Here is an 18,626-nt window from a genome sequence, read left to right as displayed (position 1 = left end):
CCTTGCCAAGGCGATTGTTTTGGAATTAAGAAAGTGGTGATATCAGACTCAGTGGTTCCATATCACTCTCTTTGTAGGCCTAACCGATCCAACAAACTGAAAATAAATAATTAGGCCTAAATTAAATTAATTAAATTTGATTAAATTAAATTAAACAATAATAATAATACATAATCGAAAAAAAATATACGCTTATATATGTAAAATATTTACAGTTTATCAGGAAAAAAAAGAATGCATGCATGTACGCAGATGCAAGATAAAACGGGGTCACTGTCGGTGAAGTCTATGTCAAAATGGATCAAGCCTACGGTTTGGTCCTTAAAAATGGCCTAGAAAAAGTGTTTGGATAAAATCTTCTGTCCAGCCTGTGCACATATCAGCAGATGTTTGAGAAAAAATCGTTCATGGGACAAACACTTGATCTCAGATTAAATTTGCAGTTGGAGAACAACGGGGAATCGTGGGTCGCTGAAAGTTAGCATTCGTTACGCGCAGGCAAATTATTTTTGTCTGCAGATCGTGGCGAGGCTTATCTTGGAAAACCCCGGATGTGAAGATGGCGGCGCCCTAGACGCGAGGAAATTTTTCAAAGGCAAAACACAAATCAATGTTTTCGGTTAAATGGCCTGTTACTGAAGGATTAGTGGGAATTGCAGTTGGTAAGAATATGAAATGGGAATATACTGTGAATTTCAATTTCAATGGTTTTCATTGTTTGGTTAACTTTGGCAACTTAATTATTTCGTACGTTCAGTTTTGTCTCAGCCTCAGGCAGAAGTCGGTTACTATTTCGAATGGTCGCTACCAGTTATCCATATTTCTGTTTCATGATATTCACTGTTGTGTAAGAGCATGGAAGAAGCAGATTGTTACACATAAAGTAAATTCCTTCTATCGAAACGTTGGATTCTTCTGCTTGTCCACCAGATATACCTCGGTGAAATTAAACACTTGTTAAAGAAAACATAAAATGGACTTACTAGTATGTATATGTGCAAGGTAGGTAATAGGGCAATGCTCACCCTTCCACACCCCCCCAACCCCAGGAAGTACCCTACTGCAGCAGAATCATGGAAGCTGCTTGGCAGAAGTGATTTTACGAAAGTTTTTTATGGACAAGTTTTTTATGGAGACTGGACTCCCATACCTACTAAGTAGACTGATGTGTCTTCTTTGCGCAAAATGAAGTCTTTCATCAGGGCCATTGCACCTGTGATAACGTGCATGATGCCCATGGATACTAGTAACATGTTTAATACCTATACTAGTACAGCCTTACTTGAGACCTTGATTTATACAGGTTAAAATCCAAAAATTGAATAGAATCAGCCATCAAATCACCCACAGACCAAGTCTGCCTAGCCAAAACAACCCCTGCGACATTCTAGTTTGTGCCTTAGATATGAGGCAAAAAACCTGAGGCAAAAGCATCTTAGGCATTATCAACCTTTCTTCTTTTGTAAATCTATCAGACCTAGAAAAACTTCAGTGTGCTAGCCTGGTATGTGTTATGCTGGCTATATACCACATGTGAAAACACATTTAGGAAAAAGAAAGAAACAGAATCCTTCAGTCCCAGTCCTTAACATGTGTGCTTGATAATTGTTTACTTTCAGTTACTACTACACAGAACTACAGGTGTTGCAGATAGTCCACTTACCATGAACAAAGTGTTGGTTGGTGGTGCCGTGGTAGGGGTGATCTATTCTGCCGTTGGGTTTCCTTCCAAGATACGAGGACGGTCAATGACAGTGAGTATGGCCCATTGTGGTATGATATATATGCAAACATTGAGTTGATGGACTGTAGAATTAAGATTTTAATTGAACCTGACTTGAAATATATTGCATTGCGTTGTGTTGTGAGACTGTTCCCATACCTAGATTGATCTAACGTGATCTGTCTATCTCCGAGGGGTTTCTTGCTAAATTGTTTTTAGCTTAAGCAACTTGGATGTCCAGCACACCTACTGAAGCTGCTAAACGATAGTTAATTACCCCCTAACAGCTTCAGTAGGCGGGACAAACATCTAAGTTGATTGCAATTTAGTGAGAATTCCCTCTGAGATAGATCAATCCACAGTTAATAAGGTCTGGGAATGGTTCCTATGTATCATAGTGGAATTGGGTTGAACTGACTTGATGTAAGTGTCATGTCTGTACAAAATACATGTAACTGCTATTTTCAAAGAAAGGATATTTTTCTGAATAGTTTTGACTCAACCCAAGAAATGACATAGAACACAGCAGACTTTTAAATCTTACACATAAACTTGAAGTATATGAAAAATCTCGAAGACCTTCTCCAGTGTCAGTTTTTACTTTGCAATGTTTGTTTTTACTATTACAATGTTCATGCGTGAAATTTCACTGATTATAGTCACATCTAGCACAATTAGTTGATCCCAGTCTGGCAGTCACATCTAGCACAATTAGTTGATCCCAGTCTGGCAGTCACATCTAGCACAATCAGTTGATCCCGGTCTAACTGTTAATTGTAAATTTAAGTAAGGGATCATCTTTTAATATGTTTCAATTACACTGTGATTTACATCTTTTTATATATTTTACATTTTCTTTGACATTCCATTGATAAATTACCACAAACTATTTTACTGCCAGTAAGACATTATAACAAAGAAATTTTTTATTTTTAGCCCACTTTAAATCCTGATGATTCCAAGTACTCGGACTACATATGGATGAGTAAACTGGGCAGCCAGCAATTCAAGTACCAGAGAGGAAATGTGGTCTGCCTTGTGTAAGTATCTGGTTTGCTTACTGTAAGTATCTGGTTTGCCTGCTGTAAGTATCTGGTTTGCCTAATGCAAGTTTCTGGTCTGCCTAATTTACTAATTTGATGTACCTTGCCAAAGTATCAGCAGTTGAGGCAAGCAGACATCTGGGGATAAAACTGATAAAAATTGGCTGAAGGGTTAGTAAAGCCCCAAAATTCCAGGTAATTTTTAAACTAAACTTGCTTTTGATTCAATGTCTGTTATTTTTTCAACTACATTTATAAGTTATTTACGTTTAGTGTTAACAACAGTTATATGTTATAACTTAAGTTTGGGAAGGATTGTTACGATGTTCACTTCTATTATTTTATATATAGTAATGTAAAGGAAGAAATGGTGATAAGAGACAAGAGGAATCTTTATTTACAATATTTTACAGGCAATGTACAATTTTCTCTATTATGCTAAACAGGCTGTTATTGTACCACAGAAGAAAGAAGCCACAGTTTTTGAATTCCTTCCATTATGATTATTCTAGAAAAGTTACTTACCAAAAGAAACTATTTAAAACTGTACAATGCAGTGATATAGACTGGTGGTGAATTGATTAACATATGGTACTGCTCACATTAAATTTATTACAATGAAGCAAAGATCAAAATACCCACAGTACACATATTTTATGAACTCGTATGTTATGGATAGCTCTTAGACTGTCTCATTTGTCATAATATTATGTCATTACAAAAGCCACTTTTCTTTCTTTCTTGCTGTGACATTGAGTTGTTCCTATTGCTACTTAATATGTAAAAGTGACATATTTACATTTCTCATTGTTTATTTACATCAAGTGCAGTTAGCAGAAATATACATTGAAAAAGCTCAGATTCGTTGTAAAAAAATTGACATAGCATGAGACACACATGGTATTTATTAAAGAATGATTTTTTGTGCTTAACCTAAATGGAAAAATTTACTTTTGACAAAATGATGTTCAACTTCAGCAACTAAATAAGACTGAATATATTCTTATATGAAAAACAGTGCCTGCACATGTACTTGGTATTTATGTATCCTGCATTAGATATATTTGTGTTAGAAAAGAAATAACATATTTGGCATTTGCAACAATGCTTTCTGATGTATATCCACATGCCTGTTACAGTCATCATTAATCTATAGACTAAAACATTTCCTGGTAAATTTGTAATTAATATGCCACATATTCCCACTAAGAAATCCTCTCTTTTTACTTTTTTACCAAGCAACAGTAGACTTTTAACTTTTAAAGGCAGTAAACGCTTTTTAAACAGCTTTTATCCAAGTGCAGTGGCGCATTTTAATTTGATCTCAAAGCTAAATTCTTAATTTATTTATTTATTGTATTATTTTATTATTTTACTCTGTATATTGCTCCAATGGAAAATGATTTCCGATTTTTATAATTGGCTAAATAAACTCTTATCTTAAGAGAAACTTCATCTGTTAGACCAAATTCAAGTAGAATAATATGTAAAGTGACTGCAATTAATTTTGTTTCACATGTATTGTACTGAATAAGTGGTGTCAAGAAGTTTACTGAAGGGAAGACATGTTACAAAGGGGAGACACTGTGTATGATAACTTATATCCTAGGCATATGATGGACCGTATGCATTTTTCACCAGCGATGTCTTGAGATTGTGTATTGGGGTAGATGGAGGGCTGTACAAAGAGTCTAGCGTAATGTTTGAGATGCTACCCAAGCGATAAACCATACCATCGGGTTCTTTGTATGGCTGCCTTTGCTTGAATCGGCGCACAAATGCCAGCGTCACCGCCAGCACTGTGAGGACAGATACGCACACAAAGATAACCGTCACAACCGTTGTACCCGTGACGTCATTGAATTTGACATCGTTACTGGTACTGATGTTGTCATTATGCAGTTCTTTGATGACCTTAGAGTCAGTGCTGATATTAATACAGTCTAAGTTATGATTGTAGTTATTGTGCTCATAAGTGATGCAGAAGATGTACATTGTCTTTGGCTGTAGCTCTGTTATGGTGAAGATTTGCGTATTGTTAGGCAAAATATGGATCAGTTTATAGTCTTGATCGCTACCTGGAGATAGTTTGTAACTGAGGTGGAACTTTTCCACCGTTTTATTCAAGTCTGATCCGTTGAGAGCCACTGTGACCATGTTCTCGGTCACGCCCACGGGGAGGATTTTAACATTTTTACCCTTCACTTTAAGTCGAGTAGAAGTGGTGTCGTACTGAGAGCGATTGTTGGCTGCGATACACACTACAGCGCCAGTGTCTGACTGGGTCACGTGGGTGATAGTGAGACTCCCTCTGTCAAACTGATATCTGTCGGAGTCCGATGATGTCTCGTTTACTTTCTTTCCCTGCCCTAGAAAGTAATGAATATTTGGGGTAGGTATTCCTATGGCCCGGCAGTGTATGGTGAAAGGATCGCCTAATTCCAGTGTGTAGCTGGCATTGAAGAATGGGAGAGCCGTAGGGGCGCATGTTTTGGAAAAACTCTCCAGGGGGACGGTTTGCAGAACTTTGGTGTTCAAAGCTGGGGGCGTGTCACAAACCAGCCTGTCAGACCACTGGAACTGAAGCCGCGAGTAGTGATTGGTCAGGTGCCCAGGTGTAACTGTGCCATTGGTGTCTTTGGTTTTGTCCTTGGCTCGTTCCATCCATTCTCGTATCCATCTTGCATTACAGTCACAGTGAATAGGATTGTGGTAAAAACTGATGTCCTGCAGATGTGGTGAGGATTTTGCGATCTCCTCAGGCAGTGCCATCAGGTTATTATTATGTATGTATAGCATGCTGAGTTTAGGAACATTGTCAAAAGCGTTGGCATCCAAGTAGGTCAAGTTGATGTTGTCGTGGAGCTGTAAGATGGTCAAGCTGGATAAGTCCTTAAATGCACCAGCATCTACGAACAAAAGTGATGGCATGTTGTTCAAGTTGAGCTCGGCAAGCACTGGGAGATCGTGAAAACTTCCTGTGTCCAGCCTTTGAAACTTATTTCCATTTAAGGACAAGATTTTGAGATTTGTCAGGTTGGCCAGGGTTTGTGTAGGTACAACAGTCAGATTGTTGTTGTCAAAGTAAAGGAATTCTAAATTTTCTATTCCATGGATGGCTGCCTGTGTTAGCTGGTTGATGTTGTTGCTGTTCAGAGACAGCTTGGTGAGCTTCCGCAATGGTCTGAACACCCCATCTGGTAGTACTCTCAGCTGGTTGGCGGATAAAGTTAACTCATCCAGATAAGGCAAATTGGAAAACCACTGAGGATTCAGAGACGTGAGTCGATTTTCCTGCAGAAACAAGCTCCTTAGGCTCGAGAGCTCATCAAAAGTTTCTGGCTCGATTTGCTGCAGTGCGTTGTTGGACAAGAATAACTTGTTCAGGTTGTGAAGGCCACTGAAACTGTCTCTGGATAGAGATGTTAACTTGTTGTTGGCCAGGTTAAGATAGCGCAAGGAAGTTAAGTTCCTGATCACGGATACTTCCTGCAACGAGTCTAAATTGTTGTAAGATAAATCCAAGTGTTGAAGTCGTGGTAGAGGCAGTATGGTGTTTTCAACACTTGTAAGGTCATTTCCTTGTAGAAGGAGTGCCTCCGTGTCCAGAGGAAGGTCACTGGGAATGGACTGAAGGTTAAGATTATGACAATCAACTGTTTTTAACTTGACTCCAAAGTCTGTGTTTTTAACAGCACATGAGCAGTTAGACACACAGGTGGTGTTCCAGATTTCAGCTGGGTCTTTTCCTACCTCCGCTGTGGTGAGAGTGAGGCAAGACAGTCCAAGGATGATGAGGTGGAGTAGAAGGTTGTTACTGCTGCGCATTGTGACGAGTTGGATGATGTAATCACTGGATTGTCATAGATGTGGAATGTTACTGTATCTCAACAGAAAGTGGTTTGGTCTTCTGATGTTGTTTTCTTTGTATCAACTTCTTTTCATGCTTGCTGAAAAAAGAGACAAAACTTTAAATTGGCTGTTAAAAAAATTAATTTAAAAGTTACAGTATTATGTTGATGATAGAAACAAAGATTGTTTCAAGGTTTTTATAATTCTCCCTATGTATTGAAAAAAAAAACAAAAAAAAAAAAAAAACTAATGGGCTATATTCCAATAAATTTAATCTGTAGATGTTTTAACTTGTATATGATGGATTTTGAATGTTGAATGGTATCTCCTGCTGGTACTATCTGCTATCAGCTTACCATGTAGGATTATCAGTAAGTCAGTTAGAAAAACTAAGATGATATGTACAGAAATAAACAGTATTTTCCACAATTTTCTGAAACAGCTGCTTAATTGCCAGCCATTAGCGTGCGCAGTGAAGGATACAACCGTCAGTTGTGAATGGTAAAAATAGAAACTGATATGGCAGTATGTTCGTCCAGAATGAAATGCTGAATTCAAGTTATCGAGTAAACGTTTCGCCAAATGCTTAAGAAGATTTATTACTTTGTCTTCAGAAATAATGGCAATTATTTGTTATTTTGAATGTTTTCAGTGTTCCCAAATCAAATATGATATCATTGATAGCTAGTGAAGTGAGAATTTCTGTGACAGACGTGGGATTATGTTAGAAGCCTGCCGACCATATCAGCAATCAGTGGCAGGAATTTCTGTAGTACTAGGCTCAAAATACATTACTGTATCATTCATAACAACACAGAGTTTAAAGGAAGCACAGTTTTGACTGGAAAAGGTCGACTCTGAATCAGAATTTGATCTAGGTTCTATGCTATATTTCATGTTTGATCAACAACAGAGATAAAAACACCATCTCTGCCCTGACACAATACATTTTTAAATGAAGTTTGGCCTCAGAATGACATTATTTTTCATTAATAATTACATTTCCTTGAAATGATATCGAAGCCAATATCAGTCACACATTTCTACACACATTGCTAAACAGTATCTATTTGTATGAATACCAGTATACACAGCTATACAACTGACCGCTTGACCACTGTGTCCAGTGTTTACTCTCACAACATCCTATAGTGCAGCTGCCCATTGATGAACAAGGATATTATCATTCATAAACAGTACGGTTATCTACATGGGCAGTTCTTCTTTGAAAACAAAGCCTACAAGGATCTGCATTGTTGCTTCCTACTGTAGGCCAGTGTAGACAAAGATTAATTTGGATCGAGAGTGGGCCCAACTTTTGTTATCAGACCACTGGTTTGATAAGCCAAGCATTAGAACATTGGAGTCTAAAAGGAATCTTTCAATGCCAAGGCCTGATTACAAAGAAATCTCTTTTTTTTTCTAACTCTCTCTCTCTCTCTCTCTCTTTTTCTTCTTTTTTTATGCCGCCTCTGCCAGCTGATCCTGTCTGAATTAGTTCTTATATCTAAACATGAAGTAATGCCTATGTGTGATTTGTGTACCACACACAAATACCAAGCAGGGGTGTTTCTTTTCACTGTATATTACTGTAAAGATATTAGATAATGTCTAAATCACTAAATGGAATTTGCTGTTGTCTCTGGTTATGTATTTGCATATTTTACACTTTCTAAATTTATATACTATTTCATAGAAATTATATGAGTCCACTCATACTATGCCCTGCCATATTTATATATATCAAAACATTGATTATAGCACTGTTTAACTGTCATGTTTTGTTGTCTTTTATAACAGTACTTGTCAAAGGGAAAACTGTTTTTTTTTTCAAAAGTATATTTTTTGCAATGTGGAATATATTCAACTTTTTCTCTGAAAATCACAACAACATTAATATGATTTAGCCAATTTTCTGCGAACATGAAACTTTCACTTTGGAAATCTTCATATCAGTAGCAAGATTTTAACACTAATCAAGTCACACGAGGAAAATGACACCAGAAGCGTGGTAAAAACGACCATTAGAGGCTTATTTAAACCTTATTTTAGCTCACAGTCATGGATAATTCCACCATATCATCAGCTTATAGATAATTCTACCCGTAATCAATATGTGATAAAATCAGTTAATAGTTTTTAAGAGGCTCTGGGTTGGATCATATGAACGGGTTGTGTTTCCGCAGCAGCTCTGTGTTGGCGTGAGATTATAGGTGTGTTAATTCTCTGAAAGGGATTGAAATAATGTGGGTTCAGTAACTTTGTCATATCTGCGCCCTGAGTATCAGAGTGTGGTATTTACTTGAATTTTACTTTGAATTTTTCTGTCATAATTTCTTCATATTAGAACATTCCTATTGAGTGGAAGCAACATGCTTAAAAAGCAGGCTACTCTATAGTTCTTTTCTATGTATACAGTAAAAGCACCACAGATATGCTTTTTAGGACTATAATTTTTTATTGTAAAGTTATGTATCTGAAAGTTTGATAACTTTTGTCCATTTAAAAGATTGAGTCATTACCATACTAGTTAGCGAAAAACCTTCCTCTAATAGCAGCATACGACATATTCTATTATGATAGATACTGAAACTCGGGGTGCAATTTGTTTGACATCAGCCATCAAAGGGAAGCCAAGACCATCCTTGCAAGAGTCACATGTACATAATAACCAGATGGTCACCAGCTCAGTGGTAATCCACCTCTGCACATATCCGCTCATTATACTCAGGTGTCTCACTGCTGGGCTGACAACTGCAGTCGGACATACACCTCTAAAAATACATTGCTCTTAATCAGTATTTGCTATCTGGTTGCCCACTTATAGTTTATACAAAGTTTGCAAAAGAGCTTGCCAATGTTAAATTGTTTTATAGAATGCTCACTGTTATTAATTTTTATGAGTAATTTAACAAATAAATCTGTTCATTATATAAAGATATAAATTTTTTTGGTCATTCACAAACAGGCAACACAATTACCAACTAGAGAAATGGTAATGCACCGATTGCCGGTAGTATATTATATTGTACAAGGTCATGATAATCTATGTACCAGTACATAAATAAATTGAATTGAATTAATATTAAAGGTGCAGAGTGCTACTTCAAAACTGTCACAGGAGTACTAGTTTTCACTGTAGTGAGTAAAGACCTCTTATAAAATACAGGTACATACTATTTGAGTAGTGACTCATGTGTAAACACACATAAACACACACACTGTTCTCTGTATATTACTTAATCCTAGGAGGCTGGTGTTTCTTGGTACTCATCCTCCTGGGGTTTAATTAGTTTTATGATCTATATGTTGTATCCAGACTTGGCATGTTTGCTGAGAATACATAACCCTTTGGTAGGAAAGCCAGATATTCCTAGTGGGAAAACAGACATTCAAGGAAATGCACTCAAAAAAAGCCTTGTTTGTAGGGCCTCTGGTACAGCTGTTCAGCTGTATTTGAATTTCTTATATATAATAATATACTTTGATTGAGCCAAGTTTGTTGAAGATGAAAGATTTGTTTATTTTGGTGAGATTTTGCCAAGTAAAGCTCCGGTAAACTGTTTCAGTGTGGCTGCTTTGAGAAGTGTTTTGTGTTTGTGTGTGTGTGCATGTGTGTGTGTGAGAGAGAGAGAGAAAGTGAGAGAGAGAATTATTCTTGTATTATTGCACATGAGTCATTCAGAATTTAAATAACCCAGACTGCTGAATTAAGGAGCACTCAACATTTTCAATACCTCAGTTTGGGGTGGGATTTCCTTGTATTCCCGGTAACTCTTAAGTAAATTGGCTTACAGTTCCTAATCACATAGCAGTGTTTGATCAACCCCCGTACATATAAACTGACTAGATTCCCAGACTTCTGCTAGAGCCATTAACATTTCCATCGCCTGCCAAGTCTTATTGAACAGGACATACTCAGTAATGGATTTTAATTTGTGTACATAAATTTGTTAGTGGTTCAAGAGTTTAATTTCCATGCAGCTTTTTTTTTCAGGCATTGATTGATTTATGTCTAAGTGTTAGTGTGATGAGGTGTCTACTAAATCAGGCATGTTTGCACTTTAGGGACGGTGTGTTGTTGTTTGATGTTGGGGATGTTGGTTGATACACAGGGTTTCCACAGGAATTTGAATTTTTGTGTCATTTGGAAAAAAAAAAAAAGTTGGCTGTGTTGTACTGTGAGGGTAATTTCTTTCACAAGACAACAAGGAACCTTATATGTTGTTGCTTATTAGGTTCTTACTTTGTTTGGTGGGTGCTATAAAATGGAGCTCAATTTGTACACGCAAATTTAATGTGAACCAAAGTAAAAAAAAAACAAGATTTTCTTTCAGTTTTTTCTCTTTCTGATATTCATCTTCATGAACAATTAAAATATATCCACAGGGCTATTTTTCTTGAATTTCCTGGTACGTGTACTTAGAATATGCCTCCTTTAAAGTTAATTACAGTTGGACGAGAACAGCGTGCTGAGTTACATAATTACAATTATGCTAAGAGTCAATCCTGTAGGGAAAGTCAATATTTCTAGGGCACAGTTAATCTAGACATCTTTTAATCTCTCTTTTGTATCTATCAGGTAGGGCCTCGCGCCTAAGTTAATGACCGTTTGCTGGGCTATTTCCTGGCCATTTCCCAGAACATTTCCTGGAGCCAGCAGTGCGGAGAGGCAAGGTGGAGAAGGGTTTTATGAATGGCGCTGGAGAAGTTTTATAACTCGAAGCAGATTATAGTATTACTGATACCACAAAAGAGTTAAAATTTTTTCTGCTGTACTCTCCTTAATATAAGTTTTGTAGTACACTAGAGACCCCTGTGTAACCAGGTGACTTGGGCTTTGAACAGAGACAATGCTTCATTAAGAAAAGCCTCTATCAGACTTTTGGATTACAGGGTGCTTCATAACTACTTGGTATCACATTAATTTCATAGTCTTTCACCTACCAATTGCTGACCTGATTATACTAATTTTGACTTAGGCATATGTGATATTTCTGGCAATTTATTTTACTTAACACTGCAGGAAGTGGTGATGTCTTGTCCTCACCTGAGCATCAGTAACCCCCCCCCCCCAATTGCTCTTGCTGCTATGTTGACCAGTTCAAAGATTACACTGGGATTTAGTAGAGGAAGGGGATAGCAATCAAGCCTCTGTATTGTGATGTGAGAATTATTAGCACAGTCTTGGTTTATATCTTAAATGATTGCAACAAAACTATGATACACTTTTTAATAGTTACTTTTCAGGGATTTTGTTCAAATCCTGAATAGAACAACTGCCATGGTTTTTCTGGATGGAAAAAATTGACTTTTTTTGTCAATCATTAGTTGTTCTGTGCTAACAGGTGCACAATTGTTCTGTGAGGATGAATCATGCTGGAAAGCCATCTAGACTAAATGTAATGAAGGAGACTCATGTTTTGTAATATCATTTAATGGCTCATGCTCTAGATATTTAATGGCAGCTCGATTCCTAGGATACTCCGCATGAAAGTAATGACACTGTCACCTGACTAGGGTGTGGAGAGACAAAGGTTGGATCCAGAATGATAGCAGCAAGATTACTATAATTCTAAGCCTAGTAGTACATCTATGCCCTCTTTCCTTCTAAACACACACACAGACAGACACACACACACACACACACACACACACACACACAGAGAGAGAGAGAGAGAGAAAGACATGCGTGCACATGCATGCACATACATAGCTTTTTATCATTTCTAATTACCTAAATGAGTCGTACAGTGGTGATGTCTTTTGGACCTTAACCAGTTTGTGTTTTATACACCTGTGTATAAATCCACATACATGTTGTAGTTAGCATGAAGCCACCATGCTAACCTGGGACATCGGCCTGCCCGCAGTATTTGCTGGAAACTTAAGCAGCAGAGCCGCGATCAATATATTACCAGGTGTTATTCCCAGCTGCCTGAGATCACACTGGGACTGACATGGGGAATATTAGCCACAGGCTTAGAGTCATTTCTTTTGGCTGAAGAAAATGAGCCAATTTTAATTACCATGTATTCAGAATATATTATTGGGTTCAGAAAACAGTTTCAATTTACCTGTGAGTTGTAACGATTTGGTTTGGAAAGGTATGGTCATAGAGTTTAGTTATATAGTGAGTAATGATGGTGTATCTAGGCACATGCTAGCTGTGTAGTCGGGAGTCGCGTCGCATGAGGTTTTTGTGTTAAGCACCTTTTGTCCCTCACCAGGATGCGCTGTCGTTAAAGCCACAGCTCTGTTAAAAGGCCCATTGACCATGCTCTTAAATGTCAACAGAAATGTCAGACAACGCAATAGAAGTAACTGCGGTTTGTCTATGCGGTAGATACTCTGGAGATGACGCACTGTCATCGGTGTTTGACTTAGAAAATTGGCTGATATCCTGAACTGCAGAGAGGGTTTTTTACTTCTCTGATTTCTTTGAAAGAAAAATTAATTTCACTGCCAGTATGATGTGGGTTTTATCAATAATGGAGTATTCTTTTCAATGTTATTATATTATATATATATATATATATATATATATATATATATATATATATATATATATATATATATATATAACTGTATACACTGATGTTTAGATAAATACCATAAATCAGAAGCATAATAAAAGGATTGAAAATACAAGGACCAAAAACAAAATGTTATTGGTAAATCTACATGGTGTCAAACAGGTTCCGTCAAAATGTAGACAGCTAAATATCCTAAGCCTAAAGTAAGAAATGTTAGTTTTTAGGTCTTCTGTATATATGCTCACAACCTCTACAAATACTTGTCTGCAGCTATTGGCAAGTATAGACTATTTGCATGAATAGAGTGATTGGCAAAGTTTGTTCAGACCCTTAGATTCTGTGTTTTAACTAGTTGTACATTTGAAGAGCTAGATAATGCTTTATATTCAACATGATTTATCCAAGAATTTTTTTCCATTCATTTGTAAAATTGAATGATAAAAGAACAGATAGTGAGGCAATAGCAAGTGAATTTTTCAGCCTTTAATAAGAAAAAAATATTCAGCCTTTAATAAGTAAAAATCATTTCATCACCTATTTTATGTATATTTCATCACAACAACAACAAAAAGAGCATAAACACAGATACAAATTACCTCAAACATATCTGAACAAATACCTGAATCCTATTTCACTAAAAACATTTGTAGGACAAAAAAACAGACTATACTCTAACATACCAGAAACACCTTCCAGATTTTTTTTCCACTGGAGATACCACAGGGCTGGCATGCCTCAGAAACCTAACAGAATTTTTTTTCTCACCTGCCTGTCAGAGTTAATCCCTTGCTTGGCTTTGATCCCAGCGTTATAAACCATCCAGATTAACCATGTGTGATATATATGTATGTCCCAGCTAACATGTCCTTTATATCCAACTAATACCTTATACTTCAGTGCCAGTATACTATGTACAGCTTATAGCTGCTGGGGAGGCTATGCTGGCATCTGATTGGCTAGACAGGCAAGACAGGTGGGCTGAGCCAGTGGGGGTTACAGCATAGGTTTCTAGGGGCAGAATGGCTTATCATTAGGATAATTTGTAGATAATTTCTTGTTATCTTGATAATTTCTTGTTATCTTGATAATTTCTTGTTATCTTTGCACAACACAAGGATTGATGAAGATGTTACCAAGAAATGACAATTTATATATAGATGAATAATTTGAGTGTACAACCTTTTAACCCTGTTATAAAATGGGCTGCCCCCTTGACTGGCAGCCATGTGTTTACTCGCCCCGTGCACTGTATTATGGTTCTCTTTTTAGCGCTGCAAGTTGTAAAAATTACCATTTTAATCACGCAGTCGCCTGGCAGGTCTGAATGACCAGGTGATCACCCACAGCCATCCCAGCTTTCCTTTCCCACACTACCTTCAATACTGCCAGCTATGCTACTGCATACCAAATTAAATATTCGGATGGAATAACATATTTGCTCTCTTCTGTTCGTGTGTTATTATTATTGTTATTGTTTCTATTACAAGTAACTTCTGGTACAAGTATTGGTTTATGCTGGAAGACTGTCTGTTACAGTGGAATGTGGCCATTGGGGCAATAAGAAAAGAGCTGAACAGGCTGACCATATATAATTGATTTCTTTTTTTTTTTCTCATAAAAGTACTGGTACAAAGAAGTTTAATATTTATCTCCTGTCCTAACAGGTGCTTTGTTCATTTTGGATTTCCACAAGTAGCGATCCATCAATTTTTTGACATTTATAGACTTAAATATTGTTCCTAGGGCTGCTCGGGTATCAGTGCACCTGACCAAGTAGTCCGCTTCTTTTGTTATCATTACAGCTAATTTGATTTGATTTTGATTTTTTTTTTCGTGGTATTCACTACTGCTACTGTTATCCTGAAATTATAATGTTTGTCTGATGTGGGCTGCAAAAAGATGTTTCTTTTTTACACATAATATGAGACTTTTTTTGTCATGGTGTTTTTCCATATTTCTGTCTCAAGCACCTTTGGTTATGTGGACATCCTTTTTTCTTATAGTCTTAATTCATGTGTACCTGTAACTGACTAGAAAGGGGTGGGGGGGGGGGGGGGGCACATCCAGTTCAGGTATCTACTATAAAATATTTGTAGCAGGTACCTCATGTGGTGATATTGATTCTTTAATTCCTAATTATATTTTCAATCTTGATCTAGAAAAAAAGTTTGAGGAATAAGAAAGGAAAAAAAAGAAAGGAAAACTTGTTACACACTGCATAAAGCAGTAGGTGAAAAGGTTCTCTGGAGTGAAATTTGAAATTTCATGAATGATTCACATGCTCAGACACCGTGTCACAAATGTCATGTACTCTATGACAAGTTGACATCAAATTGATTCAAAAATTTTTCCAGTCTGGAATCAATTCCACGAAGAAAAAAAAAATCTGTAAAATTTCCATAAAGACAGCCACATGTCTTTTTATTTGTCCCCCACCCTTATTCCCGTATTACTTTTCACCAAATGGCAAGTATATGCTTGAGTTGTTCTAGACGCAGTATTATTTTACCTCAATCAAAACGTGCCCGGCACAATCTGCAAATACGCCATTATTGAAACAAGCCCTAATTCTCATGCCGGCTCATTGTGCTTTATGCTAATCTTGAACCCCGATCTCTCAATTGTCTGGCAAAAGGAAGCTTGAGGACTGATAACTCTGTTCATGTTATACTGGTAGACAGGTGGTTGAAGGAATAAAGTTCCATTGTTGATTTTGTGTTGTAAAACTATTGCAAAACATCGTTTCAGCTGTGGGTTTCGGTTCAAGTGGTCATACGAATGGCATCCTGCCAGTAGTTGATGGAAAGTTTGGTTGATTTATGTCAACGCTGGGATTACTTCTATTTGTGTAATTTGCTTTTAACACTCAAATTGCTGCCCTAGGATAATTATATGACTTTGATGATACGATGCTTTGATAGCAATTCCCAATAAGATGATAAATGATTGATTGCTTAAATAATTGAACCAACAAACATGAAACCTTAAGTGGTAGATGATATTTTTGGAAACGGTTGAAAAAAATTCTGTCTGAAGGTTAAGCCTAGGCTCGATAAAGCCAATACATTTTTCGCCTAATGCAAAGATGATATACTTTGTCCAAAAGTTCATGTGAACAAGAAAAAAAAGAATGCCTTCGTGCTAAATTATAATTGAGAGAGAATGAAGCAATCAGCCTGGATTAAAAACCTGACGGCACGACCCCATTGAATTAGTGGATGTGTGATTACAGCAGATCTGTCCAATTCCAAGCTCTCTCCAGGGAATGTCCTGTCAGCTTATCAGCTCATATTTTCCTGGCAATCTGATGGATTCCTAGTAATCTTAGTGGCCCATGCTTACCATTGAATGCGTATGTCACAGAGTGGCGGTCCCTTGTGTATGGATGTGTAGCACTTGTAATGGCGAGAGATACATTGAGTATGCATTTGTAAGTGTGTGTGTCTGTGTACATGTGTGTGTATGTGTGTGTGTGTGTGTCAGTGTATGTGTGTGCATGAATGCACCTGTGTGTGTGTGTGTGTGTGTGTGTGTGTGTTAATTGCTTGTGCTCGAGTGTTTATGCATCTGTGTTGGTTTGTGCATAATTATACATGTGCATTTGCATTTGTATATGCCATAGCACACACTGCATGAAAGTATTTTATTTTGTATCAAAATAAAACTATGTATTTTTGCTATCGATTAAATCATGATACTAAAATGTGCCATGTGTGAAATATTAAGTTTCTTAGTCACAAAAAAGAAGAAAAACATTAAAAGCATGGATATTATATAATGGTAAGAGGTAATGCATTTAGTTTGTCCTTAGAGACATTTGGAACATCTCTGGATCCTGCATCTTGAAAAATGAAAATGATGAAGTTGGCATGAATGGGAAAAAAATTTGAGTCAAGATTTTACTGTATTGATTTCTTTCAGACTAAGTCTGACTTGGAAAAAAAATCTTAAACTTATTATTTCCTTTAACAGTTCCTTGTTCTAATACCATGTAGGTATTCTTTCAAGCTACCAATATGACAGAAAAAAAAAAAAAAAGAACTGAGAAAAATCGGAAATGAGACTTTTTGCTGATATTCAGTAATTTTTTCCATTAGCTTAGAATGATGGCTTCTAGTTGTAATGATGATGATGTCTTTCAGGGATTGTCCAGATTGCAAAAGATGTGGGAATAAACGATGCTTTCATTAGGCTAGCTGTTCATCAACAACTACATTCACTTTTTTTGTACTCATTCCACATTTTAGCTTTTCCCTCTTGATGACTTGTCTAGAGATTTACAGTTCAATTTACAGTTAGTCAGTCTTTACATAAATGACTTTTACAAACATCTTTGTTTTCCAGTCTTCGTTTTCTTTCTGAAGTGGGGTTTCTCCTGATCATTAGTCTCAGAACACATACATGAACACAATTTGCAATCACCCACATTGACATTTTCTAGGATTTGATCTAATAATCAGCTTAAGGCACATCAAAAGTACATTTGTGCTGGGTTAACTTGCCATTCACTATCTTAGTAGAGTGTAACTGTACAATTTCTTAACACAGGGTGTAATTCTAATCACTCTGTTGCCCCGCGTTCTTTCATTTTAATTAAGTTGTGATGCCCAGTATGCCTAAAACTAGTTGGGATCCATGGTAAATAATGGTAGTCACTTGGAAATAGTATGGAACTAAGTTGAACTGTCACAATAGGACTGTATATGCACACCTTTAGAGAGTACAATTTCTAACAATAATGGGCATTTTTGTATCATTTTTCACAAGAGCTAACTTTCATGTTTTTCCAATGCCATTGAGGCTTCTCAATGGTTAATGATAATGGACATAATGTGTTTTTGTTATCGGAAACCCATCAGCTGTGGTAATTTGTCTTTTTTCTCAGTACAAGTTTTCCAGATAAAGCACTGGGAGTAAAAGATGAGTAGCCTGAATATCTGGAAAATTTGGCCCTGAAACTGTAAGTTTTTTTTTTTTCGCTGTTTGTTTGTTGACAGAGGACAGTCATATTTGAACTAATTGTCATAGTCCAGGCACCCTGAATGTCACAGAACTATTGGTGATCATCTCCTCTCCTGTACACCCTGTGAATGGAGGAGGGTTTCCAGTTTAGACTCCTATTTACCGAAATCTGGCCCATAAGGGGGGTGGGGGTGGAGAGAGGAGGACAAAGAAGCTTTTGGCTGAAAAAAGGGTGCACCCTGAATCAAAATTTGATCTGTAGATGGGTTCTCTTCGATTTCACAAGTTGGCTCAATCATGGGAGTAAAATGATAAACTTTTTCAAAAAAATACCCCCCACCCAACTCAAACTATTAAATTGACAGTTGTGGGCCTCCAGATTGCCTCACTTATAGTACTGACTATATACACTTTCTATAATATACATGTTCACAGAATATGATGTTGTTACAAGATGAAACAAGAGCTGTGCTCTCAAAGCTCTTAGTATGTAATCTGGATGTTTTTTTT

General features: G+C 36.9%; 2 protein-coding genes across 8 annotated transcripts in view; one reads left to right on the top strand and one right to left on the bottom strand.

Moving 5' to 3' along the window:
- The first annotated feature begins 473 nt into the window (after positions 1-473).
- Positions 474-18,626, top strand: part of LOC106179929 (mitochondrial inner membrane protease subunit 2) — a 41,495-nt gene continuing 23,342 nt past the window's right edge. For both annotated transcript variants that reach the window (XM_087016173.1, XM_013563740.3), the window contains exons 1-3: positions 474-662; positions 1,620-1,754; positions 2,660-2,763. In XM_087016173.1, coding sequence (XP_086872299.1) covers positions 1,665-1,754; positions 2,660-2,763 — 194 coding nt within the window. In that variant the 5' untranslated portion in view covers positions 474-662; positions 1,620-1,664. The remainder of the gene's footprint in view (positions 663-1,619; positions 1,755-2,659; positions 2,764-18,626) is intronic.
- The window catches only part of LOC106179925 (uncharacterized), a 29,110-nt gene continuing 13,624 nt past the window's right edge, over positions 3,141-18,626 (bottom strand). For 3 of the 6 annotated variants that reach the window (XM_013563733.2, XM_013563734.3, XM_013563735.3), the window contains exon 2: positions 3,141-6,716. In XM_013563733.2, coding sequence (XP_013419187.2) covers positions 4,372-6,594 — 2,223 coding nt within the window. In that variant the 5' untranslated portion in view covers positions 6,595-6,716 and the 3' untranslated portion in view covers positions 3,141-4,371. Of the gene's footprint in view, positions 6,717-13,834; positions 14,098-18,626 lie in introns of those variants that run through there. The other 3 variants (XM_013563732.3, XM_013563736.2, XM_087016165.1) reach the window with 3 other exon arrangements.

The sequence above is a fragment of the Lingula anatina genome, chromosome 6 (genome assembly GCF_051362555.1).
Source record: "Lingula anatina isolate TDL-2025a chromosome 6, LinAna3.0, whole genome shotgun sequence".
Classification (NCBI taxonomy): Eukaryota; Metazoa; Brachiopoda; class Lingulata; order Lingulida; family Lingulidae; genus Lingula; species Lingula anatina.
Note: the sequence above shows the minus strand (reverse complement) of the source record. Positions and strands in the feature narration are given on the sequence as shown.